The following is a 22475-nucleotide window of genomic DNA, read 5'->3' on the forward strand; positions in this document are numbered from 1 at the left end:
AATTAGGTTTTCAAATGACTCTATAAATCATTTAAACTAAATCTTGGATGTCCCTATGACAAAATAACAACTGAATTTGTTCCTCTTTTTTGTCCATCTGAACCAGTACTCGTCTTTTAATTACCTCTCCTGCAGCCATGAAAGTTTGGTAAAAGATCACTTCAGGATTGATTGAAAGGTATGAGTTTTTGTACATTTTTATGCTATCCACGATTTATTTGATCAGCACACTTTCATAACATGAACAATTTTATTGCCACTTTATTTTTCAACTATGTTTACATGTTAGAATTGTAAGTTTGAAAATAGTGTTACACGCAACAACACTTCTGATAAAAGAACACAAGGTCTTTAACAATTTGATCTATTACTGTGATCAATCCAAATATTCTTATCCTTTCTATTTTGTGCTGTGCATTATGTACAAAATTCCATCAGAAACTGTAACTGTTTATCCCTTCATGCCCAAGTGCATTTGACCACAATAGGAACTGGGCCTCTCTTCCATCTGACACCATTCCACAATCAGACAATACACACATCATTCAGTCAGGAAGAACACAAGATGCAGACCAACATTAAAACAGGCCTGATATGTAAATGTTACATGTTTCACAATGTCATAATTGTTCATTCTTTTTGCTTCTTTAGTGAATTATTTTCTTTTCGTACATACTCATGGAATAACACTGGTTATTCACAGTTTTCACCACATGGAGGAAGTTGCAGTGTAGGAATACAGTTCGCACTTCCCAGTGTCAGTAACAACATCATTTGAAGTTCATACTGTAGCTGCAACATGTGCCACACTTTTCATTAGAACATATATAATTTCATTTTAAGAAAATCTAATAGTAAAACAGCTTTGACAAATTCATTTGTCTGGCACATTTTAGGCTCTAAGAATACTCTGTGAAACAATTACATGAGCCACAGAAAGAAAGTAGGTTCAAAATTCAGTCGTTCATCTCTTTTTAAGCCATTTTAAAAATATACGAATCACCAAATTCATACAAAACAAATACAACATGCACAATAAATGGACGCATAGCCACACAGTCTACACATACCATTCTTTGACATCTTTAACATTCTGCTTTTTTGTGGGTTTGCCGGGTGCCACCTTGTCGAGCCCCGTTCCGTTCTTAATGCTCCCGTTCATGTGCTGAAGTGTGGGGTGTTGCACTTGCTGCGGATGGTGCAGGAGGCCCTGCTGTAGTTGTGGCTGGCCATTGCAGCCCAGGAGTCCGGTCCCCATGGCAACGCCACTGCCACTCACACCCCCACTGCCACCACCTTGCACAGGTTGGGCACGGTAATTCTTACTCTCGTCCACTTTGTAAGACCCGTCTGCTCTGTTCTTGAATTTGAGAATGATCAGTATGAGCAGTATAATGGCTATCATAGCACCTGCAATTATGCCTATGACTAGAGCAGTATTCTCTGCAGCTTCAGAAGAAATCCGCACACGTGTCTTGTTACGACCCGGTGGAGGGCGAGGGGACGGGATCGGTGGCTCCCTCGGAGGCGGCGGGGGTGGTGGCGGTGGCAGCTCTGTTGTTGTCGTGGTGAACTGCGTGACCGGTCCGGGCGGCGAACCGTCGGGCATGTGGGAGCTTGTGTAGCTTCCCACACCTGCGGCATTGGCTGCCCCAGCACTGCTGCCAAACGTGTCTTCCAGTGTGCTGCTGGGTTCGGTCCATGCTGGTGCAGATTCTGAAGTGGCTGTCTCCATGTCTGTTTCTGTCTCCAATGCAGGACCTTTAATGGAATAATAAATCTCATTACTTTTGAGTTGTTTGATGTTTATCTTCTTCTGCTACTGAAAACTAGTATGATGTTAAAACTACTCTGTCTTGTAATAGTAAATTTTGAGTTTTATTGGGAAACAGATAAGTGTGGGTTAGTAACACTGTGCTTATCTGTGAAGTAACTGGCTCAGTCCAAGTTACTTACAGATGTTCCAGCACTCCAATATTCTGAAATAATATGTCAAATGCTTTAATAACATTCCTTAAAGCAGTAAATTAAACATTATAGGTTTCTGAAGTTGGAGATTGCTCGTTATTTATTGTCTTACAAGTAATTTTCAGAACAACTTTGTGCATTCACTGAAAATAATCAGCTGATTGAAACTATTTTGTAGTTGTAGAGAGACATGAAAATGTGTTTAAAGCTTTATTTCGCTTCCCTCTTTGTGCAAAGTGATTATTCTATTCAGATTGCAAGTGAACCATTGAGCAAAGTGGCACAGTCTGGGCTCGTATTTAAGAGGACAGTGCTACAATTCCACATCTGACCATCCAGATTTTAGTTTCTGATGATTTCCCTAAATTGCTTAGGGCTAATACCAGGGTAGTTCCTTTGAAAGGAAATGGATCATTTCCCTCCCCAATCCCATCTTATACTTCTGTCCATAAAGCCATCCATTCGGGTCTTCTGATGTCCTGTTATAAAAATGAATTTCTAAAGGGGAAAGGAACATAAAAAAGAGATTAATTCAGCAAGGGGAGGAGAGGTGCTGGCTTATAGTTACTGAACAGCATATTGTATGCCATTGCCCTAGGCTGAATTGGTTACCAGTCATCATTAAATCATCAAACAAAACCAGGACATTAGTGATTGTGCATTAGACATAAAATAAGCCTGGCTCCTGGTTCTTGATGAGATCGCCAGGTTATATGCAGATGCTGGAGTTCATGCTTTCCATTCCTTTTATAGTACTAGACAGGCACATTCTTCTTCCGTTTTGCTTATAAGCTCTGTTTTTGACCACTGGTAGAGTGCTTTGACTTTTTATTTACATTCCTAATCAATGACGTTCCATTCCCTGAACTTTTCACATTCACAGTACCATACAACTTAACACTGTTTGTCCATTACACTGATGTGAATTTAGTATAGTCATCGTCAACAGGTCTGTCAGTTGTATTTATAGGTGACAAATGAAGTATATGCATTGAGCTGCAGGCAGGTGCAACGAAAAAACTGTTACACATTAAGGGGAGTTTGAATGTCTTATCCAAACAATGTTAAATTTAGTGACCTGGCTTCCCTGTATTCCAGGAACCACTGTAGCCATTGACATGAAACTTTGACAGTACATTAAACTGTATGTTCTGAGTCTACGGAACTACAGTAATTGAATTTCAGCCACTGCTTTCAGAAATACAATTTTTTGATTACATGGTTAAAATTTAGTGTATTTTATACACATTATCCTAAGTAATTTTAATTATACATAACATTATGTTCTTCTTTTAGTTCAGTAGGTGCAGGATATGTATGTTATTACTCCCTGAAAATTTGAATACTCTACTCGAAGTGGTTTCTGAGATTTAGGGAAAAATGCAACAGAAAATGTAAATTTTCAGGAACGGCTTCTAAAGTTTCAAAAGACTGTAACTCAATATATGCTTAATTTTTCAGTTTTAGTCACTTAGAAGCACCCTGCACAATACAGTATATCATACTCTTGATCTTTTTCCAAGTTTTTTCTTCTTTTAGGACTCGTTAGTTACCAACTATGATGCATACTCTGCTTTATCGATGCAAACCTTGTCTATTTATTCAAAAGTTCTCTGATGCAGTCTGCTCCAGGATTAATTCCCATATGCTGTAGCACTTTGACCCTACCAATGTTGCCAATATAAAAAGCAATAACAGCATCAATGACCCCCACTTTAGTGTCTTAATTCCAACAAAAACACTTTTTGATAAGTGAGTCCATATAAGATCATTGAATGACTCATTGGGATTTTGAGTCTGCCCATGCAGACACTTTGTCAGTAATTGAGGATTTGCCAGGTATCTGTAAATAGGTTATATGATATCCATGACTGCAGCTGGGATGGAATGTTTATGGCTGGAAATTTGGAAATTTGTGGTAAGGTCTAATGGGGCCAAACTGCTGAGGTCATCAGTCCCTAAGCTTGCGCATTGCTTAAGCTAACTTAAACTAACTCATGGTAAGGACAACACACACACACACACACACACACACACACACACACACACACACACACACACCCGAGGGAGGACTCTGTGGGGGAGAGTGGGGGGAGTTGGGGGGTGGAATGGGGATAGGGTTTATAATTGGAGGAGTCAGACAGTTGGCAGAGGTCATCCACCAGCCCCACAGCATCCCAAAACAGTGTCTGGAAGCCTTGTCTTGCCACCAGGTAGTACCTGCGTGCTCCACCAGATAGTGCATCTCCCCTGTGCAGCTTTTGTTGAATGTGACAGGCAGAAATGCCCAGAGATAGCAGTCATGTGCAAATTTTCTGAATAAAATAGAGGGAAACATTCCATGTGGGAAGATTATAACTAAAAACAAAGATGATGTAACTTACCAAACAAAAGTGCTGGCATGTTGATAGACAAACAAAGGTAGGAGACGAGATACTGGCAGAAGTAAAGCTGTGGGTACCGGGCGTGAGTCGTGCTTCGGTAGCTCAGTTGGTAGAGCACTTGCCCGCGAAAGGCAAAGGTCCCGAGTTCGAGTCTCGGTCGGGCACACAGTTTTAATCTGCCAGGAAGTTTCAAACACAAACATAGACACAAAATTCAAGCTTTCGCAACCAACGGTTGCTTCATCAGGAAGGAGGGAAGGAGAGGGAAAGACTAAAGGATGTGGGTTTTAAGGGAGAGGGTAAGAAGTCATTCCAATCCCGGGAGTGGAAAGACTTACCTTAGGGGGAAAAAAGGACAGGTATACACTCACACGCACACACACATATCCATCCGCACGTACACAGACACAAGCAGACATTTGTAAAGGCAAAGAAAATTTCAAGCTTTCGCAACCACGGTTGCGAAAGCTTGAAATTTTGAGTGTGTGTTTGTGTGTTTTTTTTATTGTGTCTATCTACCAGCGCTTTCCCGTTTGGTAAGTCACAGAATCTTTGTCACTTATAAAGTCACAGTGATTCGCAATTACAGTAGTGGAATCTTTGTCCACAGCCAGGATGACTGGGTCGGAATCTCTTTTTGAGGCTGTATATGGTCTCCCTTCCTCTGCTGGAAGGTTGGTGTTTTCAGGATGGGACCTGGGGAGGGATGGGGAGGCCAAGTTGGAGGTAAGAAATTCCCAGAAGGTGACCAGGCTTAGTTAGGTGGGAGGGAGAGGAGGATCATGGTTGGGCAATGCTATGAACTGGGAGATTAGGTTGGCTTTGGTTGGAGGGATTGGTGGCAAAGAGGTGATTGCAGGGATTGGTAGAAGGGGAGTAAGGCTTTGACAAGTCCAGCATGGTTAAATTTGGGTGTGTGGCTAGAAGTGCAACCTTGGATAGAACTGAAACTTCTGTGGGGCTGAAGTTTTTGGTGGAAAGGTTAACAACAGTATTCCAGCATTGTTCAAACTTTGGCTTTGGTTTTGGAATGTTGGTAGAAAGTTTCTGGGGATGTGGCAAGTTGAGAAGTTCTGGTAGGCTGGGTCCAGGTAATGAAGGGTTGATGAGGAGAAACACTGGTTATGATAGGGGTTGGATAGTGGTGCCCAAAAGTGACAGTAAGATGTCAGCAGGTTGGGTAACTTCTGGAGGTGGTGTCTGGAAAGCTCTTCGAAGTGCTGGAGAGCATATGTTCAGTTTCAGAGATATTATATATGTAGAAGGTATTACACAGTTGCAGTATCTTGCGGAGGTGCAAAATTGGTTCTGGGATGCCTATGCCATGGAGATGCATTTTTGCAGTGCCAGTTCTGTGAGGGATGGATTTGCAAAATCTGAAAAGGTGAAGGTCACTGTGAAAGGAGGAGCGGGATACAGAGAAAGGAATTTTTATGGTTATATTATTGGAGGGGGGGGGGGGGTGCAGGTGCCATTGCTTTGGCAGCATTTAAGGACAAAGGTATACTTTTTTGAACTGGCGCAGAAAAATGGAGCAGGGGTCAATTGTGGCAGAATGGTATCTGGGAAATAACATAGGAAATGGGCAAATGAAGACATTAGGTGGTTATGAGGGAAGCTGGATCACAAAAAGAAGTGTAAAAATATGTACAGACACAAACAAATACATAAAAAAATACATAAAAATCCCTCCCATACAGGCTAGCCATGTGGGGACGGTGTATCTGCGGTGACAATAACTCCCTTGTCTAGTGTACTGAAGGTCTCACAAAGGACTTCAGACAGGCACTATCCCCCAGACATAGTCTGCAAACAATCCCCACACATCTCCTTTCCTCTCGCCACTCCCAAGAATCACCTGCACAAAGGACTGCTGCTTCACAGTCCGGACCATCTGGATCCTCCCTTCCACCAGCAGCTTTCCTGAACTGCGCATATGGGAGTTATTCTTACAACACTTTCTCTGTTCCTGAAATTACCATGACCTCAACCTGTGGCAACCTACTGCCCCCACACCAACCATTCAACACCTTCTGCCCCTTTTGTCCTATCAGCCCCTCCCAATTCATGTCCCTTCAACCTCATTATATACCACTCTCTGCCAACATAGCCACTGGTCTTTTCCCCTTTCTGTGCTCCCCTCCTTTTCTGCTCTCCATTTCCCCTGCTGGTCTCTCCCTCACAGCCTCCTGATGCTCCGCCTGGCAGCTGTTGGCTGCTGTGTGTTGCTACCATCTAGTCCCTACACACCCTGCGAGACAGTGCTGACTTCTCTGCCCCCAAGCTGTATCCTGCTAACCTTTTCCCTGCCTCACCCCACTCCGGACTGCTGCTTGTGTTCAACGTGACATTTGGCCGGAGATAGTGGTCATTTGTGCATGAGGTGTGCTTGCTTGTGTGAACATGTGTGCATTTTTTATTATGAAGAAGGCTTTTGCCAATAGCTTTCTGTGTAACGGTCTTTTCGTTGTCCCTATCTGCAACTCACCATGTCATATTTATGTTTATTGGCAGTCTATCCTTTCTTTGTATTGTTGATCTGTCCGTTTCATAATATTGTTGATATTCCAGTGTGGAATTCTCATTGTTTAAATTAAGTATACAGTAATTTTCTTCATAATGGATGTACATCATAGTTAAAAATTGTGTTATTTATTCATTTTGTTGGTAGTGTCACCAACTGTTTGAGTTTTCAGTTTAGCAGTGTTACTTCTATTTAATTGTGATGCACTATTTCAGTTTTCTTTTTCTTTCAGATCTGAGGCCTCAAGCTGATGATTCTTAGATATTTCCATATTGTGTCACAATTTTAACGAGTGTGAACATGATTTGTTCTATCACTGAAATTGTTTTACTGAAATGGTGCTCTTAGGTCAATATAGCACTAGTTCTTAGCTTTATTAATCTTTCCAGTTTAGCTGGCATTCCTGTTGTAGAGAGGATGCGATATAAACTGCTTTGTGTTCTGTCTATAAGGAACAGTTTGCAGTTTTTACATTTCCTCATGCTCTACACACTTTATTTCTACGCAACAAAAATGTAAACTAAGGAGCCTTTCATTGGAAATATTTTACTCTGTGTGTGACTGTAAAATACATTTTGAGAAAACTAAAATTTTCTGTCTAACTGGAACTCAGACTTGGAACTTTGGAATGCCGTTATCAATTGAGCAATACAGTCATAGCGTGTGAACCACTCCACAACTATTTTGCCATTATTTCTCACCTTGTATTGTTCTGTATGGAACCGGAGACCTAGAAACGACGACGAGGCTGCGTCCCCGCCGTAGCCCGCTGTGGTACACAACCCCTCAACAGGCTACAGCAGTCCACTCACCCCACCGCTGCCCCACACCGAACCCAGGGTTATTGTGTGGTTCAACCCCCAGTGGACCCCCTGGAAATGTCTCGCACCAGACGAGTGTAACCCCAATGTTTGCGTGGTAGAGTAATTACGGTGCACACATACGTGGAGAAAGTGTTCGCGCAGCAATCGCCGACATAGTGTAACTGAGGCAGAATAAGGGGAACCAACCCGCATTTGTCGAGGCAGATGGAAAACTGCCTTAAAAGCCATCCACAGACTGGATGGCACAGTGGACCTCGACACTAATCCACTAGGCAGATTCGTGCCAGAGACCGACATGCCTTCCCGCCCTGAAAGCAGTGCGTTAGACTGAACGGCTAACCAGGAGGGCATTTCTCACCTTACTTTCAAATTCTTCGAATTTCGGAGAGAAAATTGTAATGGAGACTGGCTTAGCCACAATCTATTTCAGAGTGAATCTTTCACTTCGTAGCAGTGTGTTTGCTGTCGCGAATCCTGTCGACGGACTAAGACTACGTACCAGATCGATACTTGAAATTTGAACCTTTACTTCCACAGGCAGTGCTTTTGCCAATTTAGCTATCTGGGCACAATCCACAATCACCCTCATACTCTCAATCTACTTGTAGCTCTCACCCACTTTTTAAATGCTGTCAGAGCTCCCCGGCACACCGTATAGACTAGCATCGCCAGAAGAAGGATGTTGTGGAGAATAGGTTAATCACAGGTGACAAATGAGCTGCAGGATTTAAAGCTTGATACCGGTTACAAATTGTAGGATGTCGCTAAGTCATTCTCAGTTACGCTCTCTCTCCCCGGGACACTAGTCCGGCAGTCGGAGAGATTTTCGGGAGCAAACTCGTGACGGGGAGAGAAATACTGGCATACGAAAGAGGACAGTGAGGTCGTGAGTCATTTGTGCATAGCTCAGTTGGCAATGACATCATTTGCAAAAGTGAGGATCCGGGCTCGAGTTCCAATCCAGCATAGCTTTGGACTGTCAGGAATCTCCAACAGCTTCAGCCTGTTAGGCATCTCCAACAGTAGCGTACACTTTGCTGCACAGTGAAGGAGGAACATTTTGTGTTGGCACTTGGGCTTTTGCTGTGAGAACATCAAACATAGATTATTAGAGAAATCTCTCATTAATATTTCTATAATCTGTTTGAATAATAATGTGCTATCATTTAAAATGGCAATCCTAAGATGTCGTGGACGATTTGAAATGTACACCGTCTGATCAAAAGTATCCAGACACCTATCCAGTCTCCACCTTATGACAGCTCGAAGTCTGCCGGGGACATTTCAAATGACGTGTCCAAATGCACGTGGAGGAACGGAAGCCCATTTTGCCTCAAGAACTGAAACCGAAGAAGGTAGCGATCAGTGATATCGGGCACTGGGGTCCAGAGCGAAGTTCCCTCAGTTTCGGATGGGGAGTCTGGGCAGACCGGTCCATTTCGGGAGTGTTATTGCTCTAAACCGTTGCCTTACAGGTGCCGCTCTGCGACAGGGTTCACTGTCATGCCGGTACAATCGATCGTCATCTCTGAACTGTTCCTCCACTGTGCACAGTACACAGTGCTGTAAAATGTGTTCAGATCTACATCTACATCTACATACATACTCCTCAATCCACCATACGGTGCTTGGCGGAGGGTACCTCGTACCACAACTAGCATCTTCTCTCCCTGTTCAACTCCCAAACAGAACGAGGGAAAAATGACTGCCTATATGCCTCTGTACAAGCCCTAATCTCTCTTATCTTATCTTTGTGGTCTTTCCACGAAATGTAAGTTGGCAGCAGTAAAATTGTACTCCAGTCAGCTTCAAATGCTGGTTCTCTAAATTTCCTCAGTAACGATTCATGAAAAGAACGCCTCCTTTCCTCTAGAGACTCCCACCCAAGTTCCTGAAGCATTTCTGTAACACTCACATGATGATCAAACCTACCAGTAACAAATCTAGCAGCCCGCCTCTGAATTGCTTCTACATCCTCCCTCAATCTGACCTGATAGGGATCGCAAACGTTCAAGCAGTACTCAAGAATAGGTCATATTAGTGTTTTATAAGCGGTCTCCTTTACGGATGAACCACATTTTCCCAAAATTCTACAAATGAACCGAAGACGACTATTCCCCTTCCCCACAACTGCCATTACATGCTTGTCCCACTTCATATCGCTCTGCAGTGTTACGTCCAAATATTTAATCGACGTGACTGTGTCAAGCGCTACACTACTAATGGAGTATTCAAACATTACAGGATTCTTTTTCCTATTCATCTGCATTAATTTGCATTTATCTATATTTAGAGTTAGCTGCCATTCTTTACACCAATCACAAATCCTGTCCAAGTCATCTTGTATCCTCGTGCAGTCACTCAACAACGACACCTTCCCGTACACCACAGCATCATCAGCAAACAGCCACACATTGCTATCCACCCTATCCAAAAGATCATTTATGTAGATATAAAACAACAGCAGACCTAACACCCTTCCCCGGGGCACTCCAGATGCTACCCTCACCTCCGATGAACACTCACCATCGAGGACAACATACTGGGTTCTATTACTTAAGAAGTCTTCGAGCCACTCATATACTTGGGAACCAATCCCATATGCTCGTACTTTAGTTAGGAGTCTGCAGTGGGGCACCGAGTCAAATGCATTGTGGAAGTCAAGGAATATGGCATTCGTCTGATACCCTTCATCCATGGTTCACAAGATATCATGTGAAAAAAGGGCGAGTTGTGTTTCGCAGGAGCGATGCTTTCTAAAGCCGTGCTGATGCATGGACAGCAACTTCTCTGTCTCAAGGAAATTCGTTATATTCAAACTGAGAATATGTTCGAGAATCCTGCAACAAACTGGTCTGTAATTTTGAGGATCCGTCCTTCTACCCTTCTTCTGTACATGCGTCACCTGCGCTTTTTTCCAGCCGCTCGGGACTTTACGTTGGGCAAGATATTTGCGATAAATGCTACTAGCTAAGTAAGGAGCCAATGCAGTAGAGTACTCTCTGTAAAACCGAATTGGAATCCCATCAGGACCTGGTGATTTATTTATTTTCAACCCATTCAGGTGCTTCACAACCCCAGGGATGTCAATCACTATGTCCTCCATACGGGAATCTGTACGAGACTCAAACGGCGGTATGTTTGTACAATCCTCCTGCGTGAAAGATCTCTCAAATGCTAAATTTAAAATTTCACCTTTCGTTTTGCTGTCTTCCGTTGCCAGGCCAGACTGATCAGTGAGTGACTGGATGGAAGCCTTCGACCCACTTACCGATTTTACCTAAGACCAGAATTTCCATGGGTTTTCAGCAAGATCTTTTGCTAAGGTATGACGGTGGTAGTGGTTGAATGCTTTGCACATCGCTCTTTTTACAGCAGCACGAATCTCTACTAACTTTTGCCTGTCCTCATTGTCCCGATCTTTCTTGTACCGCAAGTGCAACTGCCTTTGCTTCTTGAGCGTTCTCCGAATTGTGCTGTTAAACCACGGTGGGTCTTCTCCGTCCGTAACCCACTTTTCCGGCACATACTTGTCCAATGCGTGATTTACAATGTGTTTAAAATTTGCCCATAATTCTTCCACGTCCATCATACCGCAAGTAAATGAAGTCGATTCATTTACTAAGTGGGATGCTAACAACTGCTTATCTGCTCTTTCTAGTAAGAATACTCTCCTAGCCTTCTTGACCGACTTTTTAACTTTTGTAACCATAGTCGTAATGACATCATGATCACTAATCCCTGTCTCAACACTGACACCGTCGATGAGGTCTGCTCTGTTCGTGGCTACCAGATCTGTCGATTTAGCTGCTCAAGACAGTTTTCGGATAATGTGTTCAAAAGTAATTCACACGACGGCTTGTCTGTACCACCTGTAATGAATCCATAGACATCCCAGTCTATACTAGGTAGGTTGAAGTCGCCTTCGACTAATATAGCATGATCCGGGTACTTCTGCGATACAGAACGTAGACTCCCTTTAAATGATTCTAGAACTGTCACAGGGGAACCTGGTGGCCGGTAATAACACCCCACAATTAACTTTATTTCCCCTAGCCCTGTTAAATGTGTCCAGATAACTTCACAATCACACTCTACACGTCGACTGGTGAGTGTTCATCAGGACATCTCGCACTACTGCCTAGCCTAAAAAAACCTCATGTGCACGCCACAAGTACTCTGCTGCCCAAGTAGCCGCTTCCTTTGTGTAGTGCACCCCTGACCTATCTAGGGCCGTCCTACAATTCCCCACCCAATAGCGCAAGTCTAGAAATCTGCAGCCAAGACCATCACAGAGTCGACGAAGCCTCTGGTTGAGACCCTCCACTCGGCTCCAAACCAAAGGACCCCGATCCACTCTGGAACGATGCTGCAAATAGGGAGCTCTGCTTGCACCCCGCATGCGAGGCCAGCGGTCTTGACCAAATCCGCCAGCCGCCTGTACGAACTGAGGATCGCCTCAGAACCCAAGCGACAGGCATCATTGGTGCCGACGTGAGCATCTACTTGCAGACGACTGCACACCGTAAGCTCGATAGCCGCAGGCAAGGCTGCCTCCACATCTCGGATGAGGCCCCCCCACACAAACCGACTGCACGTTGGATTTCCCTAATGGGCTCCATCACTCGCCTAATGTTGGAGCTCCCAATAACGAGCAAGCCTTTACCCCTGTGTGCCTGCTTGGCCCCTGCTGAAGGAGCAGCCACCTGCCCACTGACAGGATGAACGGGCGAGGCAAGCTGGTCAGCCTCCACATTGGACCTCCGCCTTGAGCGACGCGAACGCGTTGCAGTCCGCCACTCACCCTGAGGTGAGGGTGGTCCCAACGCCCCGGGTACACTAGATGGTGCCTCGGCGGCTGAGTTAGCAGACGCAGCAAGCGCCACCTGAGGTGTCTCAAGTGATGCGCCAGACCCTCCGCCGTCGCTGCACATTGAAGCAGCATCCAGAAGGTGGCTGACCGTGGCCAACAGTTTGCTCAGCTGCTCGCGAACCGCGGCCAGTTCCTCCTGCGCCCGCACACAGCACGCACACACCCTATCCATCTTACTGTAAATATCGAACGACTCCACGAATTTATACTCTACGCCTATCAATAAGCAATATTGCTCCTCTCAAATATGAGAATAGGCAGGGATTTCATGTAATTAAATATGCAAGCGCACAAACACTCGGAAAGAAGTTAAGAATCAAACTACAAAACAAATATAAAGCTAAATATGCGACTCGCTACTGCACTGCTGCTGCACTGAAGCTTCACCAGCGGCTGCTCAAGGATCCCTTCTCATTTAACATTTTCTGAAGTGTAATAAGAGGACCACACTGTACCCACACAAAACACTCCCATTCCTTAAGATCATTTCCTCTGTACCTCACTGCTAGCTTTACACATAATGATTGGTAATGTTCTCCAGGCATTTGCCAAACCCATTCTCATCCACTGAATTGGCACGGGGTACAAACTGATCCATTACTCCCCACCACTCATTTCCAGTCATTGGCATTGGAATAGCACCCCAGCATTGGATGTAATGGATGTTGGAGAGCCCTGGCAGTAGTGACAGTCTAAGGGAAAATAAGCTGAAGATACAAATTGAAGTTTGTGTTGGGGAGGGCACGCGACTCGGATAGTTCTTACAGCAATATTGACCATTGTGCTGTGGTAGTGTAATGCTTAGCATTTCTGCCTAGCGAGCAAGAAGACCCGGGTTCGAGTCCTGGCTGCAGCACAAATTTTAATTCATTTCGTTTGCTTCGATCATTGCTGTAGATAAAGAAGAGACTTGAATGTCTCAGGGTTTCATTTAATTATAAGATCTATAAAATGTTCCTGATGAATTTGTTACGTATGTGATTGGTCAATGTTTGAAGTCACTGAGTTCTCCTGACTGACCCATTCCACTGTTATTGCTTCTGTACTGACAACACAGCTCTTCCTGTCTCCTTTGATACTGACGGGTGTGCTTCCTGTGGTATCTAGTGGTCAGTTCCACATTAAATAGGGATGTCGGGATACTTTTAATTAGATATTGTGTATAAGATCAGATTGCTACTATCAAAATATATGGCAAAGTCCTCCATCACACACACACACACACACACACACACACACACACACACACACACCTACACCTACACCTACACCGTTGTCAAAATGAAAATAATTTTCTACCTATCTGTTCAGTTGCTTATCGCCTCTTTTATTTTGTGAGTATTGTATACATATGCTTCTTTTATCTTGTAGCCACTGTGGCATATTTAAATCTGTAAACTGCTAAAATTAGTCACACATAAAAAACTTTAACCTTTTTTAGACTTCTTATGTACAACAGTTAAAATGTATATTTGTGGATGTGCTGCCAAATTACTGTCACATTCTCCACACAATAATTTGATAACTACTTTAGTTGCCTTTTCCTGGTGCTGTAAAAAATGGATTAAATGTTCATTGCTGTCTCGTGTCCAACCAGACTGTGAGGTATTATAGTAAAGTTTGATTCTGTGTGTCCATCCTGGAGTTTGTCACCTGCAGTGTGGTCTTCCAGTGCAAAGGAGGGAGCTTTCTGGAGCTAGGTGCTAGAGTCATGTCCTTAATGTGACCTATCTCATTGCGTGATGTCGGCTGACACTGACACTGGCCGGACGTTCAGGAAAGGATATTTCAATTTAACATCCCTTTGATAAGCTTAGAGACAGAGGGTTTTAAATTGCAGCGCACACCCAATAATGCTTCACAATTAACCGGCAGGCAAATTGGCAAACTCATTAGAGATTTTTACTTGGAGCAGAAGAAGGCAATGTCTCCAATTGCCAATGTAGCATGTGAAAAGTGAAAGCAATTAATTTTTCTGGAGTTACAGAACTCTGCCGATCAATTCAGTTAGTCTTTGATGACATTAATTTGGTTCTTGTTGCACTGAAACTGTCAAGTAGCATTGGAAAAAAATGACAATTTAGCAAAAAGGAAGGATCAAAATGTTTTTCTTGTTTCGAGGTGATACATGACTTAAATAGCATTCTAAAATCAAACAATGGAAAATCCAGAATGGAATGTAACAATATTATGAAAAGGAAAGTTTCCACTCACCATATAGTGGAGATGCTGAGTCACAGATAGGCACAACAAAAACACGGTCACAATGGTCACAAATAAGCTTTTGGCCAGTAAGGCTTTCATCAAAAATAGACGAGACACACACACACACACACACACACACACACACACACACACACAACTTGTCTCTGGGAACTGAAGCCACAGTGTGAGCAGGGAGTGGTGACTGGGTGGGAATAAGGAGGAGGCTCGGGTGGGGCTGGGGAGTGATAATAGGGCAGGGGTGGGAAACGGAGTGCAGTGCTGCTGGGGAGCATGCTGGGACAAGGAGGAGAGAGGCCAGGGCAGCTATGTGCAGTCAGGAGGTTAGACAGATGGCAGGGGAGAGGTGGGGAGGGGGTGGAAGTAACGGGAAAGGAGAGAAGTAAAAAGACTGGGTGCAATGGTGGAATGAGGGGTGTGAAGTGCTTGAATGGGAACAGAGAAGGGGCTGGATGGGTGAAAACAATGGCTAACAAAGGTTGAGGCTACGGGAACGTAGGTTACATTGCACGGAAAGTTCCCAACTGCACAATTCAGAAACACTGGTGTTGGTGGGAAGGATCCAGATGGCACAGACTGTGAATCAGTCATTGAAATGAAGGATATCATGTTGGGCAGCATGTTCAGCAACAGGGTGAGCCACTTGTTTCTTGGCCACAGTTTGACAGTGGCCCTTCATGCGGACAGACAGTTGTTAGTTGTCATGGCCACATAGAATGCTGTACAATGGTTGCAGCTTAGCTTGTATATCACATGACTGGTCTCACAGGTAGCCCTGTCTTTGATGGGATAGGTGATGTTTGTGACCGGACTGGTGCAGGGATGGTGGGAGGATAGGTCTTGCATCTGGGTCTATTATAGGAATATGTGCCATGAGGTAAGGGATTGGGAGCAGAGGTTATGTAGGGATGAATGAGTATATTGTGTAGGTTTGGTGGATGACAAATACCACTTAGGAGGGGCGGGAAGGATAGTGGGCAGGATATTTCTGCAAAAGTCTTACCGTCCAGCCACAGAGGGGCATTCCCCTCGTAACTCAGTACCACCCAGGAATGGAGCAACTGAAATACAATCTCTGCCAGGGTTTCAACTACCTCTCGCCATGCCCTGAATTGAAAAATGTCGTGCACACTGTCCTTCCCACCACTCCTACAGTGGTATTCCGCCATGCACTGAACCTACACAATATACTCGTCCATCCCTACCCCTACACAACCCCTGCTCCCAACACCTTGCCTCATGGTTCATATCCCAGTAATAGACCTAGATGCAAGACCTGTCCCATACATCCCCCCCACCACCAACTGCTCCACTCTGGTCACAAACATCACCTATCCCATCAACGGCAGGGCTACCTGTGAGACCAGTCGTGTGATCTACTAGCTAAGCTGTAACCATTATGCAGCATTCTATGTGACCATGACAACTAACAACTGTCTGTCCGCATGAACGGCACGGCCACCGGCAAACTGTGGCCAAGAAACAAGTGGCTCACTCTGTTGCTGAACATGCTGCCCAACACGATATCCTTCATTTCAATGACTGCTTCACAGCCTGTGCCATCTGGATCCTTCTCACCAACACCATCTTTTCTGAATCGCACAGGTGGGAATTTTCCCTGCAATATATCCTACATTCCCTTAACCCTCCTGGTCTCAACTTTCATTAGTCATTGTCCTCACGCATCCAACCCCTTCCCTGTTCCTATTCCAGCACTACACAGCCCTCATTCTTCCAGTCTTTTTACTTCTCTCCTTTCCTGCTACCCCTGCCTCCCCCCCCCCCCCCCCACCCCCCACCACCATCATTCCCCTGCCATCTGTCTAACCTCCCGACCGCACATAGCTGCCCTACCATCTCTCTACCTCGTCCCTGGGTGCTGCCCAGCAGCATTTCACTGCCCCCACCCCTATCCTACTATCCCTCCCCCTCCCTGCTCCAGCCTCTTCCTTACCCCCACCCAGTCATCAGTCCCACAATGTATTGGTGCTACTGCTCGCAGTGTGGCTTCAGTTGCCAGAGACTGCAGCCATGTGTGTGTGTGTGTGTGTGTGTGTGTGTGTGTGTGTGTGTGTGATCTATTTTTGATGAAGGTCTTACTGGCCAGAAGCTTATTTGTGACAGTGTTTTTGTTGTGCCTATCTGCAACTCAGCATCTCTGCTATATGGTGAGTAGCAACTTTCCTTTCCATAATATTGTTAAAATGCATTCTGAGTGATTTGCAACAGCATCAGTGCAGTAAGGGATGAAAAAATGAAAACATTCAGAGTTGCAAAGGAGATAGCATTGTATGTGTGAATATGTAGTAACGTAATGGGCAAACAAAAAAATGTTCAATACTCCAGAATTTGGACTGGGACGAACCAGAAAAGTATCGACTGTGTGGATTTAAAGGTGGCAGCTATGTAGTGCAGAGGCCATGCAAGTGTTAAAAAAATTAGCATGTGAGAGAAAATTTTCTTTTATGTGGCATCCCATGTGTAAAGTGTGAATGACATAATTACAGTGCATTGCTATAACAATGGTACCCGAAGGATGTATGGTATGACTGAGATGGCAAAAGAACAGTACAATTCTTACGAAACTGGGGAGGGGAGGGGGTGGGGGGAGGTTGGGCAGGAAGGGGAGGCTGGGGGGCAGCATAGGGGGCACTGTACTCCTCAGCAAAGAGCCTATGGTACACTTGTTTTCTTTTTCTTCTTTGTGTGTGTGTGTGTGTGTGTGTGTGTGTGTGTGTGTGTGTGTGTGTGTGTGTATTTAAGCTACTGTATGTTTGAATCATAGTAGCAAGGTCACTGTTGTATATGTACAACAGAATGGTTTTAATATCTAGACGAAAATTCACTTCAGAAATATACAAAAGATTATGAGCCAAATTACTAGTCAGTTTTTTGTGGTAAAACATTCAGTATTGCTGATAGACACACACCAAAGTACTTAAAACTGTCTTACTTTCGAAACCATTAGTTCCTTCTTGGGTAAGCAGAAGGAGGGGCGGGGGGGGGGGGGGGGGGGGGGGAGGGGGATGGATTGGGAGTGTCCCCACCCATTGTGAGGATGAGAGGAGACAAAGACAAAAGCTAGTGTCATGTACAGGGCAGTTGTAATTAAACTTGGGCTTCTTGGGAGGGACCCCATGAAAAGTGAGTGATCATAGGACAGTGAAACTTTGTGGAAACATTTTTAAGGACATGCAGAATAGAAATAACAAATAAACCCTTGAAAGAAACACATTTTAGTTTCCACATGAGAGGGTAACATATGTTACTTGTGGACCTAGTTTTCACTCCAGATTACAAATGTTACTGAATGTGATGACCATCTGCATGTTAAGTTTATGTAGATACCATTTCACAATTGTTTACAGCACTTTTTGAATGGTGGACCACGAAATATTCAGCTGTCATGACACAACTCGTGCAGTGCTTGAAGATCATACATTACGTCCAGCATTCTCAGCTGTTGCAACAGTAATGTCTTCACCAATATGTGGCATAATTGGCCATTGGCCTCTCCCAGGAGCAGTTTCTAAATTGCCAGTTAATGTGAACTTCTTAATCATGTTATTCAATGCCAGTGTGGAAAGAGAACCTCTCCATAATGCTCTAATGCAGTGATACTCATTAAGAGCTGCAGATTATTGCTATTGTTTTGATAAAACATCTTTTTGGAATAAAGCCCTGCTCACCTTGCCCAGACCCATGTTGATTATCTGCACTGTAATGCACACTGATGCTTGTGCTTCAACCCTGTGTCGCTGTACCAGAACCGCACCTAACAGCAAGTCATTACACTAACACTACTAACAATGCAAATCCCACAGTGCAGAGTCTGAAAATCATTCCTATAAAATTGGATACCCATATGGTAAATAGTTTTCCATTTACATTGGCTCAAGAAATTACAGTTAAATTATAACCGCCCTGTCCTTCTATACTTTTATATTGACAGTACTAAATATTTTGTCTGCTGGAGGTAACTGCTGACCAGCTATTCTGTCTTATAATTCTATGGTGTTAATATTTATAAAATATATTGTTTATACGGATGTTCATATTTATCCATACATTCCTATACTTCCCGGAAAAAAAATTATGAAGAAAAAGCCAGTAATTGTTAAAATTTTATTCAGACATTACTCTAAATTTTTGTTTTGTGTTGAGATTGATACTTTAATAAACAACTTCCTGAAAATTTGTACCCAAAAACAGGTACCTTTAATTTTTTGTCTCCATAACCTGAAATTTATTAAAATTTGTAAAACTGAAAAAGTTTAAAGTTTTGCGATAACAACAAAAATTTGGCAGTTTTATGCTACTAGAATGATGTTTTACATATTGTGTACTTAACTGTAGGAAGTTTTTTTCTGTATTTCGTGTTATATTCTACATGAAACTCATACGAAACATGTAATGGTGACTGAGGAGCTGTTAAACTGGTTCTGTGCAAACGGCATGTAGAAAATATAGTCATATAGGATATTGTTATCAGACACTGCTTGCACTGCTCATAGTGGAAATTGGGACACTACGAAGTATTTTTATTTAGGAAAGCATTAGGTTTTGACTTTGTAGAATAAGAGTTAGTTTAACTTGTTATTGATATGAGAGTGTACGAGTGTTAAATTGTCACTTTTCACTTCAACACATATGACTAATTTTGTGAAGTGGCAACAGTGTATCGGTGGAAGTCAGAACTGAGTCAGTCAGTTGCATGGAACAGTGGTACTGAAGATATCATATTCAAATGGCAGCCTTTTTAAGACACTCATATGACAGGGGACAAATTAGTTGGACTTTGTCTTGCAAGTGACAAGGCTGTGAATAGGAACATGATAAAAGAATATGAAATTCACTAAAAGAAGGTCTGAAATTGATTGTGATTGTTAAAAGATTTTCTAGCTACTTTATTTGACATCAATCCTATGATCCAAATCTTTTACTTAGCAACTTTCACATTTTGGAGTACAAGCTGAGACACTTGTGTATATTATTTTGCACTAGACTGGACTAACTAACTGGATTGTACTTCTGTATGTAGCTTAAAGACTTCTGAAATGAAATGGATTTACTATCTTCTAATGTCACAGAAAATATGAAAACTATCTTTTGAGATGAAATGCTTTAAATGACTGAATTCAACTTACACTCCGTAGTGCAGCTCTGTCTATACTGAAGTGAACATTCCTGAGAAATTGAAAGTATGTGCATAACATGCTAATAAAGCTCACTGGATTTTTTCTGTCTCATTAATTAATTGATTTTATAGGAGCAGGATTTCTAAAAGTGTTAATATACTATCATTTGCTCTTCATGATCAGGTCTACTGTTAAAATAGTGAAACATAAGTTTTATGCGCATATGTTTTCTTCGTACATCTTAAACTTATACCACTTATACCCTTTTGGAACATGTCCCAGCAACTGTCAAGAAGGTACTTAAAAAGTGTATCAGACGTTAGTTCTGAGACAGAATGTTTACTTCTTGATTTACTTTTCTGTTGTCATTGGATTGTTACTATTAGAAAGGTAACGCAGTTCATCGCAATACAACTAAGCAATAACCTTTGATGGTGTATGCCTACTGAAAAAATGCATTGTTACACCAATAATGAATATCAATAATAAAATAAACGCTGCATAAACTATTTTCGTCTTCATTTTAACAATATAGGAAAAGGATAGATTGCTACTCAATGACACACTGAGTTGCTGACATGCACAATGAAAAGACTGTTGCACATTTAGCTTTTGGCCAAAGACTTCTTCAGGAAAGGAAACACATGCACATTCATTCACACAATCAAGCCCACCACATGCATACAACTGCAATCCCCGGCAGCTCAGATCAGTCCCAAGTTGCCGGAGGTAGTGGTCATGTTTGTATTTGGTGTGCTTGCTTGCATGTGCTTCCTTTTTTAAAGAAGGCTTTGGCCAAAAGCTAAATATGTAACAGTCTTTTTGTTGTGCCTGTCTGCAACACAACATGTCATCTATATGGCGAGCAATCTCTCCTTTTCCTTTTATTGTTGATATTGTGTGTCACTGGATCATTTAAAACCCATTTCCTTTGTTTCCAAATTTTAAGCCATTCTGTACTAGTATTGTGTCATTCCAAATAAGTACTGAACCTATCAAATCTTTTTCAACTAATAAGAAATGTCATTTCTGCTGGTGCACTGTAGGTGGTCTCACCGCATTTAGAGAGCTACAACTTTAGAAGTTTTCACTACACTTCCAATTTTTTCCTTCCTTTTTTTTTTTTGAGGAGGCCAGTCACCAACATCTGAATGTAGTGAACTACTGTGTATCATTGTCTGCATCGCATACCTCTGTTACACAGTAATTGGTATATTAGTGGCTGAGGGAATATCCTGTCAGGTGAATCTGCTTCAGTTTCAGGTCAGGCAGTGATTGCATCAAAGTGTGACATGCCACAGTAGAATGCAGCAATCTCCCCCACCCTATAGCTTTATTACCACCAAACTTCCATGGTTTGATATACTAAGACAACAAGAAACCAACATGTTACATGTTTTAAATGTTAACAAGTAATGCGAAAAGACAATTATTTCCTCATTGCATAGTCAGTGCTGCTGAGCAAGATATTCTCAGTGCCAGATAGCTGCCTCATCTCAATGCAGCATTTTGACAAGTTTCCTATTCTTAACCGTGTACCAATAGTTAGAATTAGTGAGGAAGTCATCTCTTATAGGTTCTAGACCACATCTCCTAAGTGAGCAATAGGCAGGCCAATAAAGTGTATCTGGTAATGAGATTACCAGACAGTTGTAGGGGACAGGGACTGCCAGTTCACGAAAGTCATTACCTGAAGTCAGCTTGCAGATGGAAATGTTCTGGTGAAACCTGCATTAATGCAGCATATTCTGCAGAAATTGGAAGGAAATTGCCTACATTTCCATCTCTCCTTAACTGTAGTCCAATAACTTATTCACATGATACAACACTGTACAACATTATACAACATTCACATATCTCGCAATGTGTCCTTCAATAAGGCTTGGCCTGTTGTTACGGACTGACTGTAGTCACTGTTGAATGCTTCTTGTGACTTCCACATGGTTCTCAAAGATAATATTCTCTTTGTATTGTCAGTCAGCATCTGGCAATCCTGACAGTGGGTGACTGTATACACAATAAAATGCTAAATGCCTGTTAGCTGGTTGCATCATATTCTTCTACTTATTTGTGTGGAGAATGTGTCTGGTGCAGGCCAATAAAATGTATCTGGGAATGAGATTACCAGACAGTTGTAGGGGACAGGGTGCTTGTAACAGAAGATTCAATAAAATACAATACTTCACTAGAAGAAGAGAAGTAGAAAATTTGTCAAAATATTTCATCAAAATGATGCAGTTGTGAGTTAACAACCTAAGAAAATTTCATCAGTGAAACTAGCCGAGAAAGTATCTGTTGTCATGTGTTTGGACGCAGGAGGAGTTGGCCACAGTTTGTGTACAGCCGAAGATGCTATTTGGCACTGGTCAGCCATCTGCTGGCTGCTGCCTCAGGGTGTAGTGGTAGCAGAGGAACTGGTGCACATGGAACATCTCAAGTGTTGCCCTTTTCACCCACAAGCTTGGCTGCTGAGGCGTAGCAGAATCAAACCAGACACTGTGGTGGGGTGGCAGCGGGGGGGGGGGGGGGGGGGGGGGGGGG

The 22475-nt window shown here is 43.0% G+C and overlaps 1 protein-coding gene across 4 annotated transcripts in view; it reads right to left on the reverse strand.

Moving 5' to 3' along the window:
* Nucleotides 1-215: 215 nt before the first annotated feature.
* The window catches only part of LOC124613920 (neurexin-1), a 2081056-nt gene continuing 2058796 nt past the window's right edge, over nt 216-22475 (reverse strand). For all 4 annotated transcript variants that reach the window (XM_047142672.1, XM_047142674.1, XM_047142673.1 and 1 more), the window contains one exon: nt 216-1761. In XM_047142672.1, coding sequence (XP_046998628.1) covers nt 1061-1761 — 701 coding nt within the window. In that variant the 3' untranslated portion in view covers nt 216-1060. The remainder of the gene's footprint in view (nt 1762-22475) is intronic.

The sequence above is a fragment of the Schistocerca americana genome, chromosome 4 (assembly GCF_021461395.2).
Source record: "Schistocerca americana isolate TAMUIC-IGC-003095 chromosome 4, iqSchAmer2.1, whole genome shotgun sequence".
Lineage (NCBI taxonomy): Eukaryota > Metazoa > Arthropoda > Insecta > Orthoptera > Acrididae > Schistocerca > Schistocerca americana.